The following is an 18,086-nucleotide window of genomic DNA, read 5'->3' on the forward strand; positions in this document are numbered from 1 at the left end:
TGTATAAAATTATTTGTTGGCCTATTCATGTCTAATCCATCATTTTCCTTCTAGCTTCACACAACATATACCACACATTGTCACATACTGAATTGACCAGCATAGTGGAAATTGTTATTTAGTGGCTCATCTTTTTATTTTGAAATATTTTTAGCTTTACAGAAAAGTTGCAGAGAAAATAAAAAGAGTAATCATAGAATAGTTATCAAAACAAGGAAATTGACCTGGATCTTTTAAGCACAGTATTGATATGTATGGCTGAAGTATGATATCTTGATAAAGCCATGTTAATTCTGGCTTTGGAACACTTCTGTGTATTCAAAGAAAATCCAATAGGAAGAGATTGAGAATTGCAAATCTAAATTACATAGACTTTGTTCTAAAAATGTCCCTGTATCTTTTTGTGTTCTATTCATGAGCTCTTCCTAATTAGCTTAGATTGTTTTATGTAACTATCTCTGCATTTTGTTCCAATTTTACTTTTCTTTTCAGACTTTCAGAGAGATTTATATTATTGTAAACTCTTTCAATGTTATTTTCTCCCCTCCTCTCTGGGATTATGAAAGAAAGATATACAGGTTATATGACCAGTAAACTAAACCTTTGATTAATCTCCATTTGTTTTGTGAATATCTTTACACACAACATTGCTTGCTCTCTTTCTCTAAATCAAAAGTCATACTATGATGACATGGGAGATTGATCCAGGAGGATCGCAAGTTCAAAGCCAGTCTCAGTAACTTAACGAGGCACTTAGCAACTCAGTGAGACCCTGTCTCTAAATAAAATATAAAAAAAGGGGTCGGGGATGTGACTCAGTGGGAAAGCATCCCTAGGTTCAATCTCCAGTACCAAAAAAATAAATAAATAAGCAAATAAATAAAAATTTTAAAAAATTATACTATGATTTTTCTAGGAGGCAGTTAGGTTTATTTGTTGTTGTTGTTTCTGAGCCCTAATCAGTTTGGGCTTGAGCCGGGTGGGCTAGTAAAAGTAAACCATTAACTTCAATCCAATCTCTATTAAGTCAACTTGATTTTTAAATATATTTAAAAAAAAACTTTTAATAAGCAGGTAAAACCTTTCAGTGTATGTTAACAAAGAAGAGACATTTTTCAAGCCAATGTTAATGTTTTTATCTCTTTGTGTTGCAGTCTAATTCCAATGACTACCTGACCTTTAATCCTGGGAGCCAAGAAGAGAGAAACCAAGGGACACTGACTCATCCATCAGAGGCCAGTGGAAAGAGTATACAAGGAAGGGTACTTGAAACAAACCAACCTCAAGGCATGCAGCAAAGTGACCTCTTCAAAGCAGAATATGTTTTTATTGTGGACTCTGAAGGGGAAGATGAAGTTACAAGCAGAAAAGGCGAGCAAGGTCCCCCAGGGGGCACGGGCAACATGGCTGCCCGGCCCAAGTCTCTGGCAATCTCCTCCAGTCTGGTCTCTGATGTGGTGCGTCCCAAAATAAGGGGCACGGATCTCAAGTCCTCATCATATTCTGAAATTTCTCATGGGATGGCTTCTCAGCAAAAGCATGGACAGGTAGGTTTTGTCTTCTTGCCCTATGGAAAAGAAATTGTTTATATGCCTTTTGTCCTGGGCTGTCTGCAAAGGTCTTCAGTTTAAGGTATATAAAACTTTTAAAGAGGTATATATTAAAACCCCCAAATCTTAAGATCATAAATCATCACAGTATAAACATTGATAAAATGATGAGATAAAAATGACATACAAATTATACCATGAATTGGCTGAAAGAATTTGTAACACAAGGCAGATTTGGGAGAATATAACCTCTTTGAACAATTCCTGGCAAAGGTTGTGTTGGGGGGTGTCAGGAGAGAACACTTGGTGAGTTGGTTGCTTTAAGAAGCACATTTTGGACATTAGAAAGATCTAGTGAGGCAGCATTCAGTGGCTATTAGAGGTGGACATTGCTTTTAAACTAATAAAAGAATAGTGAAAGCCTAATCCAGGAAATAGGTGTACCTGAGGACAATAGTTTCCCCCAGGTGTCTTAAAGAAAATGTCTTTTGTGGTCCTGGAAGCCTCCAGAATAGCACTGTGCTCACTGGAGTATGTGTGTGTGTGTGTGGGGGGGGTGCGGGGTGGTGGTAGTGGTGATGGTGGTAGTAGTATTCCACTCCAAAACTTACAGCAAGATTGGAAACTTCTTTCAGGTAGACAACCACGTCTGTGACAGCAATAGAGAATTTTAAAGGAAAAAAAAAAAAGGGAGATTTAACCATCCACAAGTGATTTGGTATAATAAAAACTGAAGGTGACTTTTGGCAAGGTTTGGTTAGAATGTAGGAATGCAGAGGCTGACTTTGGAGAGTAGGTAGTAGAAGCAGAGCTCTGATTCCTTGACAAGGGAGCATGAGCTGGTACTGATATGCCCTCTTGAGGAGCTACTAGACAAGTACTTTGAAAGCCTCTCAAAGTAGTTTGAACAATTTTTCCCCCCTTATTGATAAATCCGTCTTTATGTGCTACATTGTGGAATGTTGTTTCCTCCTGGGATCACCTCCATTTTGTCCTTGGTTGCTTGAGCCTGTGCTCAGCTCAAATTGGACCTTCTCTTAGACACAGTCCATGTGGGGTGCTGTTGCTATTTCTCCTTCATCTTTATGATTTTCTTTATTATTTTGTAGCTTTTTCTAAAAAAAAATCTCCACCATAATTCCTTTTGATTTTGTTGTAAGAATTGATTTTATTTTTATTCTTTACTAAACTGGAAACAACTGGATGTCAAGGAATGTCTCTTACTCATTTCTGTATCCATAGTACTGAGTGTAGTGCTTTGCACGTAAATGGGCTTCAATAATGTGTGTGAAGAATATTTAGCCATTCACATTCTGCTCATTTTCTGATGTCCTTGCTCAGATATAAACTCATTAACAAAGCTGCTTAGGTTCTTTCAGTTGAAGAAACCACTCCCTCAATGTAATTTTGATGGATTTTTTTATGTACTAGTTTTATATTCATCATATTCCAGCATGTATTATAACTATTTCAGTACATATGTTATTTCTCCTATTCCATGTTAAATTCATTTTTACTAAGCATTTTCTTCCCTATAATGCATAATATGTCTTGAACATAGTAATACAAATGTTGTGGATTTATGCATCCCAAATACATGCTCTGGTGTGGCATATTTAAGCAAAAGTACCTTATGTTTTAAAAAAAAAATAACTAAATAATTTGAAAGTGATAGTCAAATGTGAAAATGCTATACACAATAAGCAGTTAAATCGAAATCCTCTTAAATTCAGAAATAAGAGACTTAAATGTTCATAGAAAAGCCTAAGGATTGTCTTATCTGCAGATAGTATTAGAGTTAAAAGAGAAATGACAACAGAGCGATTTGTCTGAAAGAAACTGTGATAAAGCTTAACATTAAAACGGTGACAGTAGGTACAAGAAGAAAACCATATGAGGGTAGAAATAGTTGGACTTGTTCGCTGACAGTAAATGAGAAAAAAAAAAAATCAATCGTGAATGAAGCTTATAATCCCGGACTGTGAATGAATGATGGCATTATTCATAGAGGAAAGAGTAAAGGACCTTGAAAGGGGGTAGGAGGAGATCAGACGTCTGATGCTGAGCTTGTGCGGCTTTGGTGGCATTGTAGGATGATATATAGAAAATAGTTGAAAGTGTGAATCTGGAGCACAGGGGAGAGGTGGGCAATGGAGACATTAGGTGTTGAAGTAAAAGGAATAGGAATGGAGATAGCGACCTCAGGAAAAGAATGTAGAAAAGATGATGGCAGACGCAAGCCAGGAAGTCAAAAGGACTTGTGTAATGTATGAAAATAAAAGGTAAAGGAATCAGTTGTGGTGGTGTGTGCCTCTAGTCTCAGCTACTTAAAATGCTCACTTGAGCTAAGGACTTCTAAGACAGCCTGGGCAATACAGTGAGACTCTGTAGAAAAAAAAAAATTAAAGGGTTTTTCAACAAAGAGTTGAGTCTATAGTAAAAATAATAATAATAATAAAAAACTCAAATAGTCCCCTCAAACACATTAATTCTGGAAAGTAGAATGTCATTTGATGACCTTAGTGGGAACAGTATGATTGGGATGATAAGGATAGAAAACATGTTGAGACGTGAATGGAAGGTGAGGACAAGGAGGTTCATGGTCGAAGAGGATGTGATACAGGAAAAACAAAAGTGATTCAGGACACTTACTGGCTATGCTGTTTTGAGCAAGTTACTTGAACTTGTGGGTCTTAGATTCCCCTTTTATGAAATGAAGTATTGATATCAACTTCCTTTGAGATTGAGATAATATAGGCAAAGAGCCTAGAATAGTGCCTGACTCCTGGTACAATCTCCATCAAAGATACTCTGATTTAAGAAGTTTGAAATGGCAGCATTTGGGGGCACATAGTAAGAAACAGGTAGAGAGGGGAGGGTAGTCTCCATTTGTTAGCTATAGCTTGGATATCAGAACTGGGGAGAGGATGTGGAAAATAAGATTAGAAGAACTGGCTGGGGTTCAATAAAGAGGTTTTTTTTTATATAAAAATTCTGGGAAATCTGGATATCAGCATATATATTTATTAAATACTGTTTCATGTTACATAACTGTGATAGATGGCACATATGATGGTGGTTCCATTAAGATTAGCCTATTGTCATTGTAGCTGTCTTAGTTTGTGTAAGTACTCTCCATAATCTTTGTACGATGACTAAATCATTGAATGATTCACTTCTTAGAATAAATCCCTGTCATTAAGTGACATGTGATTATACTTTGACTTCATAGATCAACTGAAAATGAATTACAACAAAAGTATTTGCATAAGGCATTAGACATAGAAATGTTCCTTGTATTCCCCAGGCCTCGATTTATAATAAAATACCAGATTCATACCAGCACATTATATTACAGTAGCCTTTATGCATCTCTCTCTCACCTCAATTTGTAAACCCCTCAAGAACAAAAAGTCCTTTTCTCATTTCTGGTCCCCGTCATTTAACATAATGCCTGAAACACTGTGGGTGCTTAGAAAATATCTCATGAATGTTTGAATAAGTGATCCTTCTTTTCACATGATCCTGTGATATAAGACACAGACATTAAGATATGAACTTTCTTAGTGGCATCACAGCTGAGAAAAAAAAACTATAACAGGGCAGGGAAGGGAACCTAGGACTCTTCTCTCATAGTTAGTGATGTTGCTTATTTTGTTCACTAAAACAAATCATCCACAGCTTTTAGCCTCAGGAATTCAGAGATTGAAGACCTTGAAAGGAGTTGTGGTATTCAGCCTCCCTGTGGTATTCTGCTAACTGCAGAAACAAGTGGCTTGGAATGCCATAAGTGCTTCATGAAACATGGCATGTTTATACTAAAATGCCAGGAAGCGATGTGCACATGGTCATCAGCTGGAAGATTCTGACGGCATGCCAAGCAGAGCCACCAGAGCCTGACAGCAAGACAAACAATAACAACAAAAGAAGTTTGACCTTACACAAATAGATGAGAGTAGTAAACAGATTCTAGTTAGACTCTCCTGATCATATAATTGCTCTGAGCAGTTGGAGGGCATAAAAATTTGGAGAACTCATTTTTTTTTAATTGAGAGAAAAAAGTATGATCAAGGGATTTTATTCATTCCAAGAACCTTTCTGTAGTGATCTTCTCTCTGCCACCTCTCCACTTCCCTTCTTGCTTAGGATGAGTATATGATACCTTCCTTTTGTCGTTTTTTGTCTCCTTCCATGTGAATGAGACTGGACACACTTAGGAGAATTTTTCTAACTTGGTGGGAGGCCCCAGGCTCTGCTCTGATGCTGACAGAGCAGACTTGTGAATATGAATAATGTCTTGTTGTTCCCTCTGGGTGGGCTAATTCTTACCATTAGCCAAGTGCAAAGGAAGTACTTATGAAAAAATCAAGTTGCTTTGAGAATTTCAGCAGAAAGGTGGTGCAGGTTTTAAGAAGAGGCTCTCCTGACTTGCTGATATCAGAACTTGAGTTTTTTTCTCTGGCTGGAGAAAGAAAGAATCAGATGTCAGAGGCAGTGTTCTCACTACTTGCCCAGCTTCACTCACAAGAGCCCAGAGCCAAATAAAAGGGTCAATTGCAGTGTTGTATGAGCTGAGACTTGATGCATGAATATAAAATTTCTTGGCATTCCAGACAATGGGAATTGGCAAGGAAATACCAACACATCCAAAGAGGGTGGAATAAGAGAAAGAAGAGGAAAAGCAGTCACCAAAAGATAGCCAATAAACCAGGAAAGAGTGATGCAACAGAGGCCCCGGATAAGACAGTTTTGAAAAGGAGAGAAAAATGGAAAGAATCAGAACCCATAGAGAAATCAGAAAAGATAAGGAATCCAATTGCCTGTTGATTGTTCTTTAAAAAAGTTATTATAGACCTTGGTGATAATGGTTTCTTTGGTAGAGGATGTGAGGGGATTAAGAAGTCAGTGGGAAGTTCATTTGCTTTCTAATACATAACAGATTCCCCATAAATTTAGTGCCTTGAGAAAATATTAAAAATATTATCTATTTCCTCTAGTTTCTTTAGATCAAGAAGTGAGCTAGGTCCTTTGCTCAAGTGAAACCAAGGTGTCAGGTTGCATTTGCTCTGGAGTCTCAATCAAGGAAGGACCCACTTCTAAGCTCTTTTATGGGGTGTGCAGAATTCATTTCCACGAGGCTGTAGAATTCAGGCAGCTTGCTTTCTAACTTGAGCAACAGAGGAAAGGAATCTGTTGTATTGTCTCTACCCTTTAATCTTCTTTTGAAGAGCTCACTTGATTAGAGCACACCCACACAGGATAATCTCCCTTTTAATTAACTTAGAGTCATCTGTTTAGGGTCCTTAATTACCTCTGAAAAATCTTGTCACCAGTGTCAGATTCTATTAGTTAAGAATCAAGCCACAGTTTCCTCTCACACTCAAATTACACAAGGCTGAAACTCTTAGACGGGTCATTTTAGGGTATGTTGATCACAAGAATTAAAGAAATCAATACAGTGATTATATTGTATAGATATGACCAAGAAGAGCCTGTAACTATGGGAACACAAATTTTCGTGTATGTGTGTGCACTCATTTCGATCAGTTTAACTTTTGCTGGTTAACAAACTAGGTGAAAATTTAACATTTTTAAAATAAGACCATTTATTTAGCTCAGAAATCTGCAGGTCAAAAATTTTGGCTTGTGTTCTATCAGGTGATTTAACAGGTGTGCATCAGGCTCGACTGATCTTTGCTATGGGTTCACCAATGTGTCTGCAACAGGCTTCTGGGTTGGTTGATGGCTGGTGAACTGTTTGGTGATTGTTTATTTGTCTGCTGAGTGGTCTTACATTGCCTAGTAGAGTAGCCAAGGCTTTTACATCATGATGACATTCTGTACCAGCAAGTCAGTTAACCCAATGTACAAGTACTTTTCAAGGTACTGTTTCTTGTATTGCATTTGTTAGTCTTCCCCTGGCCCATATTAAGGGGTGAGAAAAGAACTTTGCTTTTATTACATAAAAAATAGAATATTGCAGGCATTTTTACTGTCTACCACAATGATATTTATTATATTTTCAAAGAGAGAATATTTCTTCTTTAGACGTATGTTAGGAGGAGTGAGCTAGTGGATATACACAAAGATGAGTGCATCGGACATGGGGAATAACTGAAGAAATGAAATCCCTAAGAAGGCCAGAGCTGCCATGTTTCAGAGTACCCAGGAAGAATACACCTTTTAAAAAGTGAAAGGTCACTACTTCTCCTTAGAATAAAGAAAGGAGAATGAAAGTGAATCTAGAAAAGTTTGGTTTCTTGTTAATCTCAGTTTTCCTAGGAGAGAAGAAATCTGTCTGTTGAGTTAAAGGGGGAGTAGGCGGATTAAAGGTTGGTGGAGAATAAACACTTTGGAAGAGACGGATAGGAGGGGAAGCCAAGTTCCAAACAGGAGAAATGGCAAAAAATCCAACAAAAAAGATGAGAGACAAGGGACACAGATGAAACTATAGACTTCAAATTGGTGAAGAAACCTCTCAGAGGTGCCTCACCTACCCTACATGTGAGTGGAAAAAGATGTCTCTCTGCACAGGAGCAGGAAAGCCCCACCCATTTTGAGCTGTGTCCTTCTAGAGAACAATATTTGTAAGGCAAATGCAGTGATCCAGTCGGTTAACAGAGTGCTACCAATTTTTTTTTTTTCACATAGCAGCTTTAAGTAGGTCATGTCCAGGAACATAATGACAGTTAGTGGGATTGATTTAAGAGTGAGGATTTGCCAAGTGGATGGGCAAGAGGTCCAGATGGCTAGAAGGTTGGCAATGCTGGCCAAAAGGTTGAGTCTGAACAAAGTATTGCTGAAACCTAAAATGAAAAACAGTAGGAAGTTAGGGAGATGGGATTGAATAGCAAAAAAACCCAACTCTGTTATAAAGGAAAACTATTTAGTTCCTGGTGTAAAATCATTGACAAAGTCTTGAGCATAGGTGAACATTGATTAGATATCAAAAGCTCAGTCTGGTACTGAGTTTAATGAGAAACAGCTACAGGTAGGAATGACAGAAAAGGTTATTTAATTTGCTTAGTTAAGAAAAGCTGAAAAACACCGTGTAGAGTTTTGTGTATTTCAGAGAGTATAGGACAGATCAATAGGTAAGGAGGCCAAACTACTTTAACATAGTGGTTACGAAAAATGGGGAATCTAGGATTTCTTTGTACAGATGCAGAAGGAAGAGTACAACTATACAGGCAAACATTAAGAGCTATCAAAACACTGGGACCCTATTCACAGCATCAGCTCGCAGATCACTCAGCTTGTATTCAGGTATTTTGGAATCTCACAGATACATTAAAAAAAGAATAGATACAGAAGCAGCTAATTTTGTATTTAGTCACATTACAAGGCAGCTTTGCAATTAATTGGTTACTCAAATAACTAAGGGTTTCTTTCTTTTTTTTTTTTTAAAGAGAGAGTGAGAGAGGGAGATAGAGAGAATTTTAATATTTATTATTATTTTTTTAGTTATCAGCGGACACAACATCTTTGTTGGTATGTGGTTCTGAGGATTGAACCCGGGCCGCTCGCATGCCAGGCGAGCGCGCTACTGCTTGAGCCACATCCCCAGCCCCTAAGGGTTTCTATGATCAGGATGCAAGGGTTAAATTATGATCGAGTTCATCTACCCAATGAGAGTAGCACATTGCAGGCATCTTGTCACTGAGATTATAGTGATTGTACAGAGTTCAAGACAGTCCTTCTAGAAGAGAGTCTTGAGAATGACTTTGGGGTACATGTGAGGTAAATGGGCTCAGGAAGTAGAAGAATGCTGTAGACAGTCACAGGTAGCTCTATAGAGGTGTTTAAGCAAAGGACTCAACATTAAGTTGGGGTAAGAAGCAAATGGTAAAGAAGACAGAGAATAGTCTTGAGGAAGGAATTACAGCATCATTAACAAACCTGGTGAATAAAAGAAAGGGATGGAAATAATTTTTGGATGTAAATTAAGAAGTTTATCATCCACTGGTAGGGTATATCGGGGAAGAAGTAAAGTGAAGGATGATTCTGAATCACTGACTGAGAATTTGACATATGCCCTTTCCTTCCTTCTATATGATATTATTCATCCATGTGTGGACACTTTCTTTAAAAGAAAAACTTATTTGTGAGAGGAACTCAGGGAAAATGAGTCTTTTCCATTATAAAATGAAACTTCACCCCTAGAAATTTTATAAAACAATGGTGTCATGCTTTTTTATTTGTATAAATAGAATAACATCATGGTGTATTTGTAGGTTGGAAATGAATATATTACAACTAATTAAGAATATATGGAATAAAATATAATGAAATTGCATGTAGATTAACATAAGCATAATAAATATCCTTAGGCTTTTCAGAGTCTTTCAGAAGTTATTCGTCAATTAATTATCTAAAAGTATGGTAACATTATGAGTAACTTATGTTAAGTGTAATATCATTGAATATAATGGAATGATTGGTAATTAAAATTTGTAATCTTAGGAAGTTGGAGGTAACAGCTTTTTTCTCTGAATGAGCCCCTCAAAATTATGAACCTATGATCCTACACAGTGACATTCTGGCAAATAATCAGGATGAATTAATGAGTTTTTCCATATACATTGAAGTTCTTAGGAAACAACAGACTGAAAGGTGATAGGATTTTTGTGGTGGTCAATATTAATTTACAAAATCTGTTACCAAACTGTGTTATTCTAAGCATGTCTCAATGTGCAAACACCCTCAGAGCCTCAGAATGGCTCCATTCCTTCTGTGAGGAGAGATCAATCATGGAAACAATTGAAGAAGACCTCTCATTCACCATTAAAACAGACAAACAAACAAACATACAGGCCCTGGATATACTGTTAATTCCAAGAAGATAACTTCTTAAACATTAAATACAAATTCAAATACAAGTAATTATGTAACTTCTTGTGGTGACACAAGAATTATGCTGACATTTGGATATAAATATATTCCCTAATCTCGTGAATCAGTCACATAAACACTGGCTAAACAGAGTTGTTTCTAAGTAAAACTTATGCATATTAATTGTTCAGCTTTCTTTCTCAATTTGATGGAATTCTGCTTGATTATCAATTACACTGATTTTCCAACATTCTGGATTATGTCAATTTAATAAAATATTATTTATTTGTAAAAATGCTGTGTTGCAAATATGCATATTGATTCACACACAAAAGAAAGAAATATTTTTATTATATTTCCTCAGAAAATAAAAGTTTGTGATGAATTTATTCGAATTTTTCAGTTTTCAGTAGTTTTAGAGTTCAAAACTATATGTCATAAGTATCTTTGTCTGAGTGCTGATGGACACTTTCTTAAAATGCTCTAAAGCAAAATCAAGAAATATATTTTACTCTATTAATAAACCAAAACTTTGTTGTTTAATTGATATATTCATATATATTTTCTTCCTATGTACTTAATGCAATACGTCTACCTGAATATTTGAATAGCTGATATTCTCCAAATTCTTTATTAGACATGTATATTTATTTTTTTATCTTATAGGCTGACAGAATTAAATTTATTTTGAAGAGAAGTCTCGGTTTACAAGATTTTGGAGTCATTTATGATTCCTACTTGTCTTCAAGTACTGGATGACTTTTAAAATAGCACAAGAATACATACAACTGGTTATTTCACAGGCTTTCTGTAGCTTCTGTTAGAAAAGCATGAATTGTTTTTTATTGCATCTTTATTTGGTATGGAATTGGTTGCTTGCTTGTTTCAGTTGAATTATATTTATAAGTACTCTGGCTTCTTTTGATATCAAAGAGAGACTATTCCTTCCAGCATAGTCCAAATCATTTGTTAAATGTTCATTAAATGTTCCTCGTAAGTGTTCATTCTGGCAAGTAATTAGGCAGAATCATCTAGAGCTCTCTTTCTATTCTGGACATTGCATTGACTCTTTTAATTTATTGCTCTGGGTGCTTTGTCATTTGAATTCTGGGCACGTTTTCAGGTTCATGACATGTAGGAGTTAAGTAGTCCAAATGTCTAGAATTTTAAATACTTGAAGTGTGATTATTATTATTATTATTATTATTATTATTATTATTATTATTAGGATTGTAGTCATTATCCTCACATTACGGTTTATATACTTCCAATGGAAAAAATTTTTATTTCATTTTCCAAAGTGAAGTTTGAAATTTATACAGATGGTGATTTATTTCTTCCCAAATTACACAATTCCAGATTAAGATAAATATTTTAGATATGGTCAATGAATTATTTTCCAAATGGAAACACAGAAAATTTTACACTGGTTTTCAAACCAGGGAATAAATCATGTATTGGATACAAATCTTCATAGTTTATTATATCTTATTTTGTAGCAGGACCTCATGAGAAAAACAGAAATTCCTTCATTTTCATGGAGATGTAAGGCACCCCCTTTTGTGTAAACTAGTGGAAGGATTGTTTGCTTAGTGACACAGTAACAAGAATATTGTGATAGTTTCACAAATAATGTCCTATTTCAATCTGTCTGTTTCTCTCCTCTAGTTAATTTCTTCTCCCACTACCTCTGAGCAGCTTGCCTGTAAACCACCTGCTTTATCCTTTGTTTCTCCAACTAATCAGAAAACACCACCTGTCCCAGCTAACCTGGATGGAGCCTCTGTCCTAGAGGAGTTCCACAGTAGGAGACTGGATGTCAGTGGGGCCCTGGTAGAAGAAACAGCTACGTATTTTCAAACGACTCCTCACTCTTCACCCTTTTCTGCATCGAAGGGCGCCTCGTGGACATTACCATTTCCCCATTCCACTCAACTGCCAGGTTCTAATCTCTCCAGTCCAAGTGCAGCAGATCAAAACCCTGGACTGGCATCTGAAGTTCTGAAGAAGACGACGCCTTTAACCTCGAATGTCCTTAGTCCCAGAGAAAGCCTGAAAACCACTTCTCCTTCACCTTCCTCCAGTGCTTCCCTGAAGTCGAATTCAGCCTCATACATACCAGTCCGAATTGTCATGCATTCACTCTCTCCAAGTCCGAAACCACTTACCTCCTCTTTCCATGGCTCCTCTTCTACTGTTTGTAGCCAAATGTCATCTAGTGGAAATCTTTCAAAGTCAGGGGTGAAATCCCAGGTGCCCTCTCGGCTTTCCCTTCTCACTGCTATCCTCAAGTCAAACCCTTCTCACCAAAGACCTGTGTCCCCTGCATCCTGCCCCACCTTCTCCGTCAACTCCCTGGCCTCCTCCACTCTCGCCCTTGACCAAAAAGTAAAGCAAACCACACTCACACCTAAAAAATCTCTCTCAAGTTGCTCCCTGAGAGCCCAGTCTCCAGCACAAGCAGAACACCAGGTTTCTGAGCTGGCCCAGCAATCCTTCCACCTCCCTTTCTTCACCAAGTCTACTCCCACCTCTCAGGTGTCCTCCCTCTCTCCTACTACGCCTGTCAATAGCAGCCTTGTTTCTAGGAATGTAGAGAAAACACCATCTCCTACTTCTTTGAAGAGCGGTACAATGCAAACCAATGCCTCTAGTTTTGCAGATCTTCCTCCCTTCCCACCAAGCTCTTCACTTTCTTCTTCAAAGAACAAACAGGATGGGGATCTCAGAGGTTCAGAGAATCCCAGGAATACATACACACATCCTTCCACATTAGCCTCATCTGCATTATCTTCTGTATCTCCACCTATTAATCACAGCACCATGCCGTCCTCTCCAGAGAAATGTTTCCATCCATCCCCAGCCCTTTCAAACCTGATAGACAGATCCAAAAGAGCATCATATAAACCATCAGGCCAGGGGCTGAATCCTTCAGCTCTTTCTTCACCTGCTCTCTCCAGTGCTGGCTGTGCCTCTCTTCCCAGCTTGGGGTCCTCCTCAGTCCCACCTGCTGCTCTGCCCACCCCTGCATTACAGCTTAGTCCCTCAACACTGCACCCAAATTGTGGCAGTGGTTCATTGCCTTCAAGAATGATGAAATCTGAAAGCACAAAATCCAACCACACAGCACCCGTTTCAACCCCATCACTTCCCATCTCTCTAACAAGAACCAAGGAGCTGATTTCACCTTGTGCATTGTCCCTGTCAACAGGCCCCGAAAACAAGAAACCCAAGGTATTTTTTTTGCATGGTGCATGCTAATTTCAAAATATGGATTTTCAGGGGGAAGATCAATAGTTATGACATTTATTCTGCTCCTATGAGAAAGTATGGGGGGAGATCCTAGAATTTGGTAAATTTGAATGTAGAGATGAATTATGGTCTGTCTAAAATTACTTATTTCTGCAAATCCCTTTGATTTGACCTTCTCTTAAGGTAACATTTTATGTATGACTCCAAGGGCATTTTTTATTTATGTATAATGTGAATTATGCATTAAACACCTACTATATGTCTACCTCCGGACTAGCTTTCTTTGGAACACATGATTTTTAAAGGGGAATAAGATAATACTTTAATTTGAAAAATTAAATTTCATTCAGCAGAAAAAATACACATGTACAATGTAGAGTTACTAATTCTACAATAAAACTAGAAAGCAAGTACAGTTATTCCTGCTTGATTTGGTTCCAGGACCAACTAGAGATAACTCAAATCTGCAGATGCTCAAGTCTCAAATTAAATGACATGGCTGAGTGTGGTGGTGCATACCTGTAATTCTAGAGGCTTGGGAGCTGAGATAGGAGGATTGCTAGTTCAAGCCATCCTCATCAAGTTAGTGTGGCCCTACGCAACTCAGTGAGATGCTGTCTCTAAATAAAATACAAAAAATAGTGCTGGAGATGTGACTCAGTTGTCTAGTACCCCTGAGTTCAATCCCCAGTACCAATAAATAAATAAATAAACAAACAAACAAATAAATAAATAAATGACATGGGATTTGCCTATAACTTAAGACATCTTCCTATAAACTGTAAATCATCACTAGATTACTTATAGTACCTATGTAAGACTATGTAAATGACAATCACACTGTATTTTAAATGGAATTAAAAAGTCTGTACATGTTCAGTACAGACACAATTGTTTCCAAATGTATTTAATCTGTTGCAAAACCCATGGATACAGATGGCAAGTTGTATGCAATCAAATTAACATTTTGTAATTTAAATTATAAATAAAGTAATTGTTGACTGAGTTAAATAAAACAGGAATATTATTACAGGATATGGCTAGTGAGGGAAGTTATTATAGATGTCAGTCTTGTTGGAAATGTTTAGGATTTAGCTTAATGAAGAGGAAAGGAGTTGGCATTTTAGAAATGGAAAACAACCTGACCAAATATACAGAAGATAATCCCAGAAGACTATATGTGGAGACACAAGATTTGAATAGTAATAGATTTGAATAATGGTAATAATAATTACAGCTACAGTTATCAAATGCTTTCTGTGAGTCTAGAACTATCTAATAGTTACATAAAATAATTATAATTGATTAAAATGCATAGCTTTTTGCCTATTTTTATAACCACAGGAGATTGGTAATATTTTTATCCTTATTTGTATACACCAAGAAATGAAATTCAGTGAATAACTTGTCTATGTCAAATATCTGGTACAGAGCTAACATTTATATTAATTAAAGTCTGCTAATTCTTGAAGCCTTGTTCTTTTTCTACTATGATTTATTGCTACAAAAAGTAACTCATATTAATTACCAAGTTATCCTACTTTATAATTCTCATGAAGAAAAAAGTCATTATTATGGAATAATGACCAGAATTCTTAATTTGTATCATATTAAAATGTATTTTAATGACTAAGTCCTTATATTTTAAACTTTCACAGCAAATGAATTGGATAAAATTAACTTTTTCTATGATTCTAAATTTAAAATTCCTATTTATTTGAGGTGAAATGAACTTTCTTAATGACTTTTCAATACCTATGTGTGATTATGAAATTCGTTGCAGTATATTAAAAATCCTGTCCATCTATTCATTATTTTCTGAATTTATTGAAAATCATTTTTTAAGACTTGCTGCCACATAAATTATTCATTACCTTTGTGAGAAGTGATTTTTACTCCATAAGCCTCTTCAAAGTGTTCCTATTTGTGGTTCACTGTGCTTTGTTCCTGTTTTGCCCTGTTTTGGACACAGAAGAGGGAGTCCATAAAGGCTTTTGATAAATTAAAGGCCTGTATGTTGAAGACCTATTCCCCCCCACCCCACTCCCTTCCTGCTCCCACCATGGAAGAATTTCAATCACTAGGTTTTTCTTTCTGTTTTATTTTCTTTATTTCCAAGTTAAGAAAATTTAAGGTTATAGAAATATACATTAAAGTTGATGAACATGAAAATGTAAGTGAGTACTATAACTACCACCAGTAAAAACATTATTCTATTTTTTTGAATAAAAAAGTTTCTTATCATGGGTTAAATTTATAATTGCAAAAAATAGTTGCTCTTTGAGGCAGACTGTTCCCTTTCATCTTTATTTCCTACTTGCTTCTTGCTATATTATCTCTCTAGATTAAAATCAGTCAACATTTTTTTTTGTTACAAACCATTATTTTCAAGAATTATACCTTAAGTATAAAAAATCATTAAAATTGATGCTGGTAGAGATAAATCCTATCCTAGTTTCTTTTGACATTTGACTTTTGTTTAAATTGGCATGATTATTTTATAGAATGATAGGAAGAAAGAGACAAAAGCTTTGTGAAATCAAAGAATTTCTATGGTTTCGTAAGTTGTTTCTTGACTTGCTCCTTCCAGGGTGGTGCTAATCCAAGCACAGGGGTCTTTTTTGAAGTCAAAGAGCTTCAGATTTAGATCAGCTTCACTTGTGCCCAGATTCCTAAAGGATATGGGTCCTAGAACACAGATGGCCGTCAAATTGAAACAGAAATGCTTGAAGGATATTAGTTCAAAGTCTGGGCCCTACTGTCCTTTGATATTAAAATAAAATGGAACAGCCAGAGTAGGCTGAGCTAAATTCAGAAAAAGAGCATGTTTGATGTTTCTTTTTCATTGATAGGTCTTATAGTTTGAATCTGTTTGCATGAGTATGATATAATTGTTATGTTAATTTCAGATGTAGTTTTTGTTGTTGTTGTTGTTGTTTGTACTGCAGCTTGAACCCAAGGTTGTTTTACCACTAAGTTACATTCCAAGTGTTTTTGGTTTTTATTTTTTATTCTGAGATAGGGTCTTGCTAAGTTGCTGAAGCTGTCCTGGAACTTGTGATCCTCATTGGTCTCCTGAGTTGCTTGGATTACTGGATTACTTGGATTACATCAAATATGATTTTAAAATATTATTTTGTTTTGAGTCATGGCCCTAGGCAGAATAGAGATTTATCTGAATGTTGCTCAAGCTACTATTTGATCAATATTTATATTGTCTAAGACATATTTTTTCCTCTTGATAAAGACTGGATATCATAAAATTCACCCATAGGGGTTGTGTTTCGGTTCCAAATATATTTTGCCTTCATTTATACAATAATTTAAACTTTTCTTGTAGTAAGTCATCATGGTATTTAGTATAAACTGGAGTGACCATTACATCAGAATCACACTAGAAGGGGTTTGTAAAAGGTCTGAATATCTCTTCCAGTTGTGAGGTCCTCCAGTAATGGGCCTGGCCTCAAAATTATTTGGACATATAACTTGTATAGGGAAACTGCTGGGAGCTTTGGATATTTCATTAGTCTCCATAGCTGGTATTCTGTTTATTAAACTATCATTCATTTATCAAACAATTTTCAATTATGTTACACAGATGAATTAGTGGCAGCAGTCAGTATGTGACTGTCTCCATTTCTTCAGAACTGCAAAGCATTTGGGAAATGAGCAATATGAGATGTGTCTTCATGACCTAAAATAATTAGTTTGGGTTCAAACAAATCATTCATTCAATAAATATGTAATGAGTAATTAATATATATCTTTCCAAGTTATAACAAACAAAACATGCAACAATGCCAGCTTATTATATTCCATGGTGGAAGAGAAACAATCAATAATAACTCTCCAAATAAAAAGTCAATCATCTTTGAGAAAGCAACATCCAAAGAAGTGATGTTCCTTAAGAGAGCAGAGTGAGGAAAAAGTTCTGAGGGCAGAGGCTGGGGTCAATGTGGAGTTGAGGAGTGACAGTACTTGGACGTTGTCAGAAGGAGACCTAACTGGGAACCAGACCCTGTGGGATCTTGTAAGACACTCTTCAGTCTTTGATTTTTACTTTGAGGAAGACAGAAAGCCATTGGAGAGTTTTGAATGGGCAAGTGACACAATCCTGGTTGTTGTGTTAAGAGTAGACTGTAAGAGGATGAGAGGGGAAGTAGAGAGACTTTGGTTATTATAATCAATCAGCTAGGATAGTGATGATGGTGGCTTGGAAGGTGATAGCTATGAAAGTGAAGATGATATTTCTGTGTTATTTTGTAGGTTGAATAACAAATATTTAGCAATCATCTGAGAGACTGTATGAATGATAAAACAGCAGCTGGACTTATGTATTTTCTCAATTCCTTTTTATCTCACTGTCTTTTATTCCACCCCGTTCAAAAGATCTTGGTGCTTTCCTGAGGACTCCTGATATTCCACAATTCTTCCATGTCTGCTATTTGTGTC

At 36.4% G+C, this 18,086-nt stretch overlaps 1 protein-coding gene across 21 annotated transcripts in view; it reads left to right on the top strand.

Annotated features, from left to right (window-relative positions):
- Nucleotides 1-18,086, top strand: part of MLIP (muscular LMNA interacting protein) — a 232,839-nt gene that overhangs the window by 109,989 nt on the left and 104,764 nt on the right. For 10 of the 21 annotated variants that reach the window (XM_081295746.1, XM_081295744.1, XM_081295758.1 and 7 more), the window contains 2 exons: nt 1,155-1,547; nt 12,051-13,616. In XM_081295746.1, coding sequence (XP_081151872.1) covers nt 1,290-1,547; nt 12,051-13,616 — 1,824 coding nt within the window. In that variant the 5' untranslated portion in view covers nt 1,155-1,289. The remainder of the gene's footprint in view (nt 1-1,154; nt 1,548-12,050; nt 13,617-18,086) is intronic. The other 11 variants (XM_081295747.1, XM_081295749.1, XM_081295753.1 and 8 more) reach the window with 2 other exon arrangements.

Source organism: Spermophilus citellus (genome assembly GCF_964194105.1).
Source record: "Spermophilus citellus genome assembly, chromosome: 5".
Lineage (NCBI taxonomy): Eukaryota > Metazoa > Chordata > Mammalia > Rodentia > Sciuridae > Spermophilus > Spermophilus citellus.